The sequence below is a fragment of the Stegodyphus dumicola genome, chromosome 11 (genome assembly GCF_044657685.1).
Source record: "Stegodyphus dumicola isolate Sdum_Otavi_A_Nest chromosome 11, ASM4465768v1".
In the NCBI taxonomy this organism is placed as follows: Eukaryota; Metazoa; Arthropoda; class Arachnida; order Araneae; family Eresidae; genus Stegodyphus; species Stegodyphus dumicola.
In genome coordinates this window covers 80997242-81009725 of record NC_140778.1, presented here as the reverse complement: position 1 = coordinate 81009725, position 12484 = coordinate 80997242, and the positions used below count along the sequence as shown (strand labels likewise).

General features: G+C 32.7%; 1 protein-coding gene across 1 annotated transcript in view; it reads right to left on the bottom strand.

Moving 5' to 3' along the window:
* LOC118193658 (cubilin-like) overlaps positions 1 to 12484 on the bottom strand; it is a 435777-nt gene that overhangs the window by 86165 nt on the left and 337128 nt on the right. Inside the window, exons 47-48 of the mRNA XM_085826886.1 lie at positions 9615 to 9827; positions 4134 to 4283 (exon numbers count right to left, since the gene is read on the bottom strand). Coding sequence (XP_085683012.1) covers positions 4134 to 4283; positions 9615 to 9827 — 363 coding nt within the window. The remainder of the gene's footprint in view (positions 1 to 4133; positions 4284 to 9614; positions 9828 to 12484) is intronic.

Here is a 12484-nt window from a genome sequence, read left to right as displayed (position 1 = left end):
TTATTTTTAGCGAAAAGAGAATTTTTATATATAAAGTTTAACTAATTGTCATTAGAAGAGTATTGTCGTTTTACGTACACCCTGCAAAAAAAAAAGTGGGACAATTTTTCCATGTCTCGAAAGTGCAATATAGGATGTATATTAGATTTATATACAGCATTGTTCTAATATAGGTATTTTGAAAAAAAAAAAAAAAAAAAAAAAAAAAAAAAAAAAAAAAAACGGACTTTTTCTTAAATAGCGTACCAGTGTTTTTCCATATTTTGATTCTACGACGCAATTTATGCCCGAATATTAAATTTTGTAAAATTTGGTGGGAAACTTATGGAAGAATTTAAAAATTTATCTTGACGCATTTTTTTCAGTTTGCGCCAAGAATAATGCACTTGGCAAACTTATTAATTTATAACAAACTATTTTCTTTTCCTTTTTTTTCATTTTACACGAGCGGAAAAAAAGTCACCGTTCACACTTTCAAACATTTTTAGCAAAGTGCGTAAATCTTATTTGGCGTTGTTATAGCTTATAACAAATATGCCAAATTTCAAAACGCGCCAATATATAAATTTACGTATATTTTTGGAAATTTTGAATAAAAAACTAATTTTTTGCAGCTATGCTCAGAAATATATCTACTTTAAGATGATGGTAAAAACTGTATAGGTTTAATTCAAAATGGTTTTCGAAAAATTTATAAAAATTATTTTAAAATACAAATTAAAAAAAAAATTAAAAAATTATAAAACTGGCGAATGTTTTTTGGGATAAGCCTAAATTTCGAAATGTGAAAAGAAGAATCAAGTAAGTTTAATAAAAAAGGAGATATTAATATCTATTTACAAAATTCAATTAACATGGAGAAACTAAAATTTTGACAGCTAATTTAAAAAAAAAATGTGCGTTTTTTTTAAAACTTAGCGCTTTGGCATAATTTGAGTGGTAGAATCGAAATATGGAAAAAATTGGAATGTTATTTCAGAAAAAATCCGATTTTGTGTCAAAATACCTACATTAGAACAATGCTATATGTAAATCCAATATATATCCTAAGTCGCGCTTTGGAGACATGGAAAGTGGAAGTTAAATTTCGACAACCATGTCCAATAGAATGAGAGATAAAGAATTGTCCTATTTGCCTTTCGGTGCGAGGTATACATAGAAAAATGCTTAAAAGAAATTACTGTGTATAAATGCTGTAGAGTCATCAGGTTTTTTGAAGCATGGGGCATGAAAAATGTGCAATGTCCTACCAGGAACTGAACCCTGGACCTCATGAATACGCATCGAGTGTGCTTCCAGTTATACCACTAAGGCAGGCCAATAGGAAGGGGGGAATGCCTTATATGGCATTCAAATGAGACCAAAACGAATGATTAAAAAGTGAAATGATTACAGAGCATGTCATTGTTCTTAATAGTCGTACATTTCTGTGATGCGCACTGCTCATTAAAAGTAAAGAATAATAGGAAAACGGAAAACGAATGCTCATTAAAGTTTTCAATCCATGTTAAGTGGTGTAATTATTATGATAATTATTTTCATCTAAGCGTAAAACTGGACACTTGCACGTATGTTAGCGCATGAAATGTGCAAATTAGCCTACTGACAACCTAATATTTAGTGAATAATACTGGAATTCGGATGTGCAATGTTGCTTAACGTTCATGTATGAGCGTGATCAATATGCATTCCCCATGACTCAAAGGCATAATTTCAAAGAAGGGAAAACTTGTCAGTTAATTGGTAGACTTTATGGAGCCAAAAGCAAAAGAAGGAGGCTCAAGTATATTCCTCAAAGGATCATAACAAGAACTTAGAAGCTCCTTTTAAACGCTAAAGTTTTAGTTCAACTATACAGATTGTAAATAGTGTAGTGAAGTGTTTAGAGAAATTTCACCGTTTTGGTCGAACATCAAATTGTTGTTACGAATTTTGTACATAAATAGATGATTTTAGCGCAGTTACACGTGAAATTGTTGTAATTTTCTTTGTAATGTGACATGAAAAGTCTAGAAAGGCAATCTATGCCGGAAAAGTAAGAATACAGGGCCACGTCTTTTAACGTTGGGTAAATGGGTATCGTGGTAATTTGGAGAAATATCGCCAAGTTGGCAAGGGTTTTGGCGATTAATTTTTAATGCCGAATCTGGCAAAAAATCAACAAAAGTCGCCAAACATGGCGACCATTATCGACATTTTGTTCTCCTCCCTGTATCACTGTAATAGGTATTGTAATTGATCACTACATTAGTTGTCACCATAATTCAATCCTTATATCGTCTTCGAGTAATTTCGAGAAGCAGAAAGTACTAGAAATATCTCGGCGGCATTGTGAAAACTACATAAGGTCGGAGAGAGCACCAGCTCTCAGTAGTTGCTGTTGGCTGTTAGCTCAGGGTGAGTTCGGAGTACTCTCTCCAGTTTAGCTTAGCTCTATAGTTGCGCTTTGCATTGCCTTGTGTTTAACGTTCGTAGTAGTTCGAAGTGTAACTACTGATTGTACTCTGTGACATTGTGAAGAGTTATATAGTATAGAGTAGACTAATATTTGTGGAATAATATATAGAGTAGACTATACCTTCTATATAGAGAGTAGACTATATTTGTGGAAAGTTACAGATCTCTGAAGTGTTTCTTTCGATAAAATAAATTTTTATCAACCCATCCTCGGATCTGTGTGCAGTCAATCTATTACGAACCCGTACGCACACACCAATATTTATTTTTCAAACTTACAGAAAACCTACTACGTTTTCAGCGCGATGATTTTCAACGCATCTTTAAAATCTTTAAAATAGCATCTTTTAAGTGGGAGGACTTTTATTTTTCTCACTCGATACTTCTTTTGGTAGAGTAGCACGCAATGTTACAATAGGTAAGTTAGTCAAATGCAATACAATATATCCAGCATTCTTTACCAAAAAGCTAGAGAGAACTGCTTAATTTGAAAGGCTATTTTTGAACAGCTTTAATAGATTAAACAAGTTAATTAGAAAAAGGCATTATTTAGTCAGCACTGTAAGTGAACAATAATTCATACAAATTTATTTTTGTGTGTTGATATAGGAATAAATATTGTTTCAAATTTTGTACATTGAGAGATAATTTTAGGGAAATTATACGTGAAAGTGTTATATTTCTTTTATATAATGTAACATGAAAATTTAAATAAGCGAAACTTGCGGAAAAGTAAGAATACAGTGACAAGTATATTTATATTTAAAATTGAGAAAATGGCTATCTCACTAATTTGACGAGTTATCAACGGTTTGGTTTTGGCGACTTATTTTTACCTGCAAATTTGACGAGGGATCGCCAAAATCACCAAACATGGCGACCATTTGGCGACATTATGATCCGGTCCTGTATTATCGTAAGAAGTATAGTAATTATATAACTGTATTTGATGTTCTGTGTAGCTGTAACCGTAATTCAGCCCTCACATGCCTTCCATTCATTTCGAGAAGCAGAAGCTAATAGAAACATTTCAGCAGTCAGGTGAAAACTATATAATGCCGGAGTACACATCTGCTTTCGGTGATTAGTCAAGAGTAAATTGGAATATTGAGATATCTCCGAGTTAGCGTCGCTCTTTAGATGCGTTTTGCACTGCGTTGAGTTTAACGTTCATAGTACGTATTTTGAATATAGATTGGTGATTCTATTCTGTGATATTGTGAAGAGTTGTAATGAATAATTTTGAGGAAAGTTCCAAATCTCTGAAGTATTTCTTCTGATAGAATAAACTTTAACAACCTATTATCGGAGTGCGTGCATTTAATCTATTATAAACCCGCCCGCACGCAACAATAGAATTACAATATTTGAAACATTTAATTCCCGATGTGAACATTAAAATAAAGTTCACTCCTATGTGACCACTTAATTTACAATATGTTTAACGTAGTAATGGATTTTTAGAATTAATATGCTTACATATCGGTAATAAATTCCGTTGCTTTGTGATTCTTAACAATTAGTATTAGAAATTTTTATGAAATTTTACGATAGCATTCCAAATTTTAATGGAAGATGTGTTTCTTTTTAATTTCCTGTTGATCTTTGGTATGCCGACACACAACTTCTAAAACAAAAGAATTCATGGAGAAAGGGAGAATTGTATTATCAAGTACCTTCATTAAACTTTGCATTCATAACAATGTGGAATCCTTTTCCTGTCACGGCAGAATTAGTGTTAAACTTGATATATGCTTGTGGACTCGGAACATCGATAACTTGGGAGCCGTTGGTTAAGCTGCCACAAAACGTACCAAGAACTTCACCTGGAACGAAATGTTTACGTTAATTATATTCATGTGTACAACAATCTGCCAAAATCGTGTGTTTAAGTACAGCTGGATTAAAAAAAAAATAGTTCATAAACTGCTATAAGTCTTATTTTAAAATAAATTTTATAGTTCCAAAATTCAGCTTACGGAAACGTAACAACTGTGTATGTATAATTACAATCAACTCTTGATTAATCTAGGGTTTGTCTAAAAAACTTACATTAGTTTACTGCGAAAGGATAGGAAAGTAAATCAGAGTAAATTCTGTTTCACGAGGCTAAAATTAAAATTAAACACTGTTAACTATGTATTTTACTTTAACAGTGTTTAACTTTAACTTTTATTTAACTAAGATAAAAGTTAAGACGGGTTCGTTAAACTACTTAAAGAGCACTTCATCACAGAAGTATTTTCCATCACAAACAAGTCAGTCAACATCTCTACTTAAAATTGTGGATCTCTATCGCTCCGCGAGTACTAACAGATCATCGTAAAATGTTTTCACTTTAGTATTATACGAGTATTTAGGTTATTCTTAGATAAAGTAGCTCACATTTGTTTTCCGAGACTTGCGTTTTCGAAGTTTATTTGAAAATATCAGTTACCAAATGCTAATGAAATAACGTTTTTTCACTTATACTAATGATAACCTTTTCTAAAATTTGATTCGTTTATAAAAGTTTATCCAAACAGTTTATCGTTGAAAAAAAAAAACCTAATAGAGTTCAGAGGTAAAGTCGCTGAACACTGGTAGTTCGGTTTGAGGTTTGAATCCCGCGAACGGGCTGGCTGCATGGGCGTTTTCGTGGTTTTCTCCATGTGTCACGTGTATACGAGCCACTTTCCCTTAGAAAGTTCTCCACGAAGGCATCTCTCCCCTTAGACATATAGCCCTAGTGTGCTTTGCCGTAATTTCAATAAATAAATAAATAATAAATAACCTAATAGAGTTCAGATTTTAACAGTCGCCCAGACGGGTTCGTTAAAGTTTTTATACGTTCTCGCTGAGCTCGCTAATAGTCTTCTGTTAGACTCCTGTTACCCATTTCTTTTTGTTTTTTTAGCTTTGTTGTAAATCATAATTTTCTTCACACTTAAGCCATGTGTCAAGAGCAAAAATTTAAAAGCAGCGCAACAGCACATGTTTAGAATTTTTAATATAGTGTTACATGTTGACTTACACTTTTCGTTTTTTTTACAGGCTTTACTCGGTTCATCAATGTTCAATTTTCTTAGTAAGATGGGTTTAAAAACACGTTTTACGTCTTCTTAAAGTTTTGTGTCCCAGCTTTATTTAATAAATATTGTGCTATTCGCACTTAAGGCACATAAAATTCCATTGAAAAGCATAAAATATTTAAAATGTATCTTTAGAATTTACGACAGACTGTTTGGTGCGCTGGAGATGAAAATGATTTAGTCCGTACAGTGCTGCCACTTCGTGTTTTCAAATCTTTGAGTTTGTTAATCAAAAATTCTTTAAAAGTTTCCAAAATATGAAATACAAAATTTAAAATTCAGGCTTCCAGGAGCATATGTTCGGGTGGACTACGTTATTCAAAATTTGGCGGCTCTATGTACCTCCTTATTTAATTTTTGAAAGAATAATACAGAATATTATTATCTGATGGCAACAATTTGAACACTGAGTCTCCTTTTATAGAAGACGATGCTAAATTATCCTGTTTCGTGACTAATGCCTTTTTTGCTAAATTTTCAAAAACGTATGAAAATAAACTCGCATAAGTATTCCGATACTTTAAACAAATAGTTTTAAATTAAATAATTCTAAATTAAACAGTTTTTATTTAATAAAAATACGAAAATACTGGAACATTCAATATTCTGTTGGATAGCCTTTATCTAAAATTGCATTTAAAATCTGTGTTCGTGTTAGGTTGTTCTATTTTATATTATCAAGTAAGAATTCTTTTAATGAATCTTTCGATTAAATGTCATGTTTCCTTATTCTTTTTCCAACCGAAATTGTATATGCTCGATAGGATTTAAGCCCGAAGAATACATACAACCTTGTTGCATAACAGCTAAAAGCGAATATTTAGGGTGTGTGATTAGAATCGTTATCCTATTAGAATTTAAATTCATTTTGCATTTTAAGTTTTCTTGTAGATGCCTTTCATGAAAAATATTTACATTATTATTTTACCTATTATTATATTACCTATTATTTTCTATAAAAGCTACATTATTATGTTACCTATTATTTTCTATAAAAGCTACATTTCCCGTCTAAAAAATTAAGCTAAATATTCCCAACACATTACATCTCCACCCTCATCCTTAATATTAGGTAATAAGTTCTACTGATTGAATTTTTTTATTTGTCTTTCGCCATATAGCAATTCGTTCATCGAAACTGAATGCATTGAATTGTGACTAGTTTGCAAATATAACATTGTTTCAAAATGGCAAATCTTTGCTTATCCTAGATTTTGCGAAATCTAAGTATATTTCCCTGTTGACGAAGAATTCCTTTTTTGATTACCCAATGTCACCATTAACTTTAATGATTCTTCTAACGATTTTAGCGTTTAAATTCTATTGCAGACAGTTCTACTAAATCCGCTGTAAATTTCACGATATTAATATTTGGGGTTTGTTTGATTTTTTATAGGATAAATTTACGTCGTTTTCGTATTAGCTGAGCGTTGTACAGACTACAGTGCATTTCCAATAGTTACGCGAATATTCCATCGTTTTATAACATCAAAGAGAGCTGAAAGCTTTACATCAAGCAGTTTTCTGATATTTGGAATACTTTTGCCTCACATTTTCAGAAAACCAAGCCCCAAGTTCTGAGAAGTATGCTAAAATAAAATCTGCTGTGCACAGTTCCACAGTGTTATCGTCTTATTTATGACAAAAAGAAATGAAAGGAAAACATGTTCAGAGAATTTATAATCTTATTTCCTTACGAATGATAATTATTTTCATCAGAAATCGGTTAGCCCATTTAACATGCCAACTCCATCCGTCTCTCATGTACTCTCATCATCATGAATTAAAAAAAAATATGTGCTAAGAAATTAGTCATCCAAAATAAATGATATTTAACTGTAAAGCTGGTTCAGGTGCTTCTTCCAAAATTCAATCCAGTCATCCACTACATCGCAGTTTTCAGGCAACGACGCAGCAGTATTCTAGGCTAGGCTATGACTAAAAAGTGAATTGGTGCCTTTGTTACTCAAGTTGTCATCTAATATCAAGTTATTTACAACAAAATAAATCCTCACATATGTTAAGAAGTTACATCCAGCCAGGAGATACGGAGCTGACGTCACTCCAGGTTACCTCCAGCACAGTAACGGATGAGCAGTGGACATCGACGAAAGCAGACGGGCTTTCTCAAAGCGAAAGCCGTGAGACAGATGGCCCCACTAGAATCAGGCAGACGAGCCTTACAGGAGTTTTGGAAGAAGATAGTCTCCCAGATGTTAATAATGTTCAACCAGCATTTGAACATATTTGAACTTTGTCCCAGAGATGATGGAGCATAATGCGTGCGAGTTACTATTAATGTGCGAAAATGGGTATACAGCGAAATGGGTTATGTGCATAAACTATACTGTTAACTGGATACGGACTATCATATTCTTGTCGGATCGCCTAGCGACTTTATACAAAATCCCAGCTAACAAGTTTACTTATTTAATCATAATAATTTAGTAAATAAGTAATTAATAATGTAAGATAGTTTATATTTTTATATTACTACTTTCCGTTATACCTCAAACATGTATACCTCTCACATAGATTTATAAACATAGTACTAAAATAGTACTAAAACATAGTACTAAAATACGTATATACTCCAAAATTAGAGGAATGTAAGCAAAAACTGCAGTTGATCCAAAACAGGTATAGATAATGCGCACGGCAGAAAATATGAAACTTTCAATGTAATTCTTCGTTTCTAATGTATGTTGAGATGATAATAGTAAATGGTGATGATTATATTTAAGCTCCCGATGATTTATTAGTTTTGCATTTATAAGGAAAGTTTTTACAGCGACTAAATATGTACAAGTGAATATCATTTATCAGATTACACCATCTGAAACAGCTTAAAAAATTCCAGAAAGGTTACCCAAAAAGACAATTACCAAACGAAACCGCTTTACCATTACAATTCTTCAAACCTGTCATTAAAATGTCAGATAAACGTAACGAGAGTTCTACAGCAGTTGCATGAAACCAAGCATTATTGTACATTATTGGCAGTACTTTCAGATCCTTAATATGGAGTTTGCTTCCAAATAACAAATGCCGACTTTAAGGATAGTAGTTTACAGAATATGGAGATTTGACATTGGTATTGAGAAACAATGATAATTTTGTCACAATCAAACATTCGTTGTAAGGAAGTTCTTTTAGCTTCTTAATTTATTACTTGACATATTATTACATTATTTGGCATCTTACTTCGTGTTTAAAGCTTTCTTATATAGCGTGAGAAAGATACTGCAATAGTCGTCTCCACGCAGAAGAGCTGGATAAATTTTGAAGAAAAGGCAGGAAGGGAAAGGCAAATTTTGATAAGTTTTAAAATAAGAATTTATATAAGTTGTAACGTCATACTCTCTTTGCTGTCATAAGATGTTCTCGACGTTGAACACTGTTTGGGGAATTATCACCAAGTCCTTTAAAGTACTGCGAATTCAGAATAAGTGTAAGGAACCCTTAATTAACTCAATTAAAATTTACAGTCGGCACCAACTTATGCTTACAAAAGCCAACGATTTCCGCTTATGCAAAAGGTAAGGAATAACGTAAAAAATAATGAAGTTAAGTATACCTATGGCTTCAGAGTTTTACTATGGCGCAAGTTGGCTTTGCTTTGAAAGTCGGAGTAAACAAGCCTAACCGCAAGAATAATTCAACGCCGCAGAAATCTAATTGCTAGAGAATCAGTGATATCAGCGTGGCCTTCAAGCAGGCAGAATACGCTCTGGTTTCACCATCCAAAAGCTTCTCTTAAATACTAACTTCTTGCTACTTCATTTGAATACACGCACGCTCGTCGATTTGCATTCTGGCAAGTTGAAAGCCAGGGCGATAAGAAAGTTGACTGACCATAAAATAACTGTGAAGTAAATTAAATAAACCTCCACACAGTTAAAAGAAACATCTGCATTTAAATCGAAACTATACTAGAAAAACCACTGTTTTCATTTAAAAAATATTCTTGAATTAAACAATTGTTACATCAGATAGATAGAACTGTGATGAACATTGTCACTTCAATCATTTCAATAATTACAATATGAATATTATTAAAAATTCCAAAAATAGAGAGAACATTACCTTGTGAATCATAATCTCGTATTTCCAAATAATCCGTAAGTGAGCAATTTTGATTGGCTGGAGTATCCAGATCCATGATTCTGAGGATAATGTGGTAACCATTCCTCATTTTTAGGAACCATTCGCATTCCTGGCTGTTGCCATACGGTTGTGGATAGTTGGGACTTTTGATAGCAGCGCTGTAAGTTGATGATATAGTACCGCCACATGCCGCTAGAAACAGAGAATAATTAAAGTATCTTTATTAAACTAACATGTATACATATGTTTGAAACTTTCATTCCATCTTCTACAGCTTCAAAACCTAGTACGAGAGCAAACGAAATTTTTCAATATATTTAAGCATTGTAAATATTCAAACACGATGTAATTTCATTTTGTAAATAATTTGCTGAAAAGTAATGAACATTCTGTTTGTACAATATAGCTGCTAGAATCAGCTGCTGATATTCAATTGTAATTCCATTTTTAATATAAACGACTATAATAACTATAACTATGTCGAATAGCGACTATAACAATTATTTTGCTGTAGCAAATATAGAATACTGGTCATGTCTCTGAAGAGCGTTAGAAGACAGCAATAGTGCAGAGATGTAGGAAAGAAAGGTGTAACGTAACGTCGTAACATCATCAGTAGCTGTTTTTTTGTTGTTAAAGTCCTAGCTTTATTACTGATATTGTAGATGAGACCAGAGTAACTAATCATATCTTTTCAGGAATCAAAGGAATGTAATTCGTTTTATGGCGGAAGGAACGGAAAATTTACATCAGATAATAAGTATGTGATGGTTTAAAAAAAACAGATAAGATAATTCAAATGTAGACTAACAACAAACGATTGAATTTATGTCTAAAAAGGGCTAATATATAGATGAACCAGAGAAAAACTAATAGCTTCAATAAAAGAAAATTCAGACATGGTTAAAAATGTACTCAAAAATGTGGATGAACTTTTCTTTAACCAAGGGCCTACTTCGGCTTGCCCACTGCTAAGGTCAGAAGTCACTTTATTATGGAGATAAATATTATTTTGCCTCCCATCATAGGAGGGACGGACAGTTACAACCATGCCTTCTGCGGGATTCCAGCCCGGGCCCTTTGGTATCGCAGACGGCTTTCCTAACCGCTATACCGTCTGAGCGGCAATGTTTAGACATAATTTCTTTTACTGATGCTCAAAACATGACAGTTGAAAGCAGAGAAAGGCGAAAGCAGCATTTGGAATAGTCTTCTAAAGCAGTGAAAGGGAAAGTAGCATTTGGAATAGTCGGTTTTGGAAGCATTTGGAATAGTCTTCTAGAGAAGAGAAAGGGAAAACAGCATTTGGAATAGTCGGTTTTGGAAGCATTTGGAAAAGTCTTTTAAAGCAGTGAAAGGGAAAGCAGCATTTGGAGTAGTCTTCTAAAGCAGTGAAAGGAAAGCGGCATTTGAAATAGTTGGTTTTTGGGTTGGTTTCTTGGGATAACGGTTGCAATGTTTTATTTTAATCAAAAACAGTCAATAATTACTGGAGATTATTGAGATAACTCAAATGTGTTTTTAATATTCAGAAAAAAATTGATTAGAAGACGTTACATACATTTGGAATGACGTTTCCTTAAAATAAATTGTTTTGTGTTACATATAATAACAAGAAGTTTGAATCTTATTACGGCTTGAGCTGTTGATGTACAGTTAGATAATTAGTTTACTGAAGTGATACGACTCTGAGCTGAGTAGAATTCTGCCAAACGGAAATTTATTCAGTATGGATTTTTTGGATTTAAAATTAGTAGAACTACACTATAACCAAACACTGAAAGACCAGATAAAGAGTAGTTAAAATCAAATGCTCACGAAACATTACAAAAAGTCATACATGGGCAACAAAGAAACAAAGATAATTCTTTAATAATATTTATTAAGTATAATTCATAAGTATCTCTTCATAAGATATATTATCTCTTTCTACACGAATATATTACATTACTTTAAAATTTGTTTTCTCAATTACTTCAGCGATCTAGATATTATCAGGTACTTACGTACTATGACGACTACCTTGGCAACATTTGCCGATAAAAATTCTTCATTGGCGTTTTATAGTTTATGTTTATAAATTCTTTTAAATAAAAAAGCCCTAATTATAAAGGAACAAAAACTTAAAAACCAAAAATCCCGAATATATATATACATAATTCAGAAGTCAAACAACAAAAATCAGCGTTAATTTACAAAATTTTCACAGGACTAGTTTCGATGGTTTTACCGAACCATCATCTTCAGCTGCAAAACCGCAACGCTGATTTTTGTTGTTTGACTTCTGAATTAGTATTTATTCGGCGTGTTATTGTGTCTTAATATATATACATATTAGAAATAAACGTATGTATATAATATATATAAATAAATATGAATTAAAAAATTAAAATTAACTTACTTAAAACTGGTTAAAAGAAAACGTTGAAGTTAATGGTGAAGAAAGTGGCGGGAAATAGCTTTCAAAATAGCATCGAAAGGCGTTTCCTGTTTTTTCCGCCAAATAAATTCAGCTAAATAGGTATCCAAATGATGGCGGATTGTCCCACGTTGCAGCTTGTTTCTCCATTTTTGCGGAACCCCACATCCTTTCAACGTATTGAGTAGGAGTCTGCGTATATGGGTCAACAAAATTGTATCGATGATTCACTTTAAAATTTTCCAAACTGGCAACAATGAGCTCCTTTGATTGATATCCAGACCACGAATCTGACATTATTGTTGAGCCTTCAGCAATATCATTTTGGATTTCATGCATTAATGTTGTTGCCTTAGCAAGTGCGGGACTAGTGCGGGATAATACTCTATAACCTATGTTAGAGTTAACCTATATAATCTACAAGGGTCGC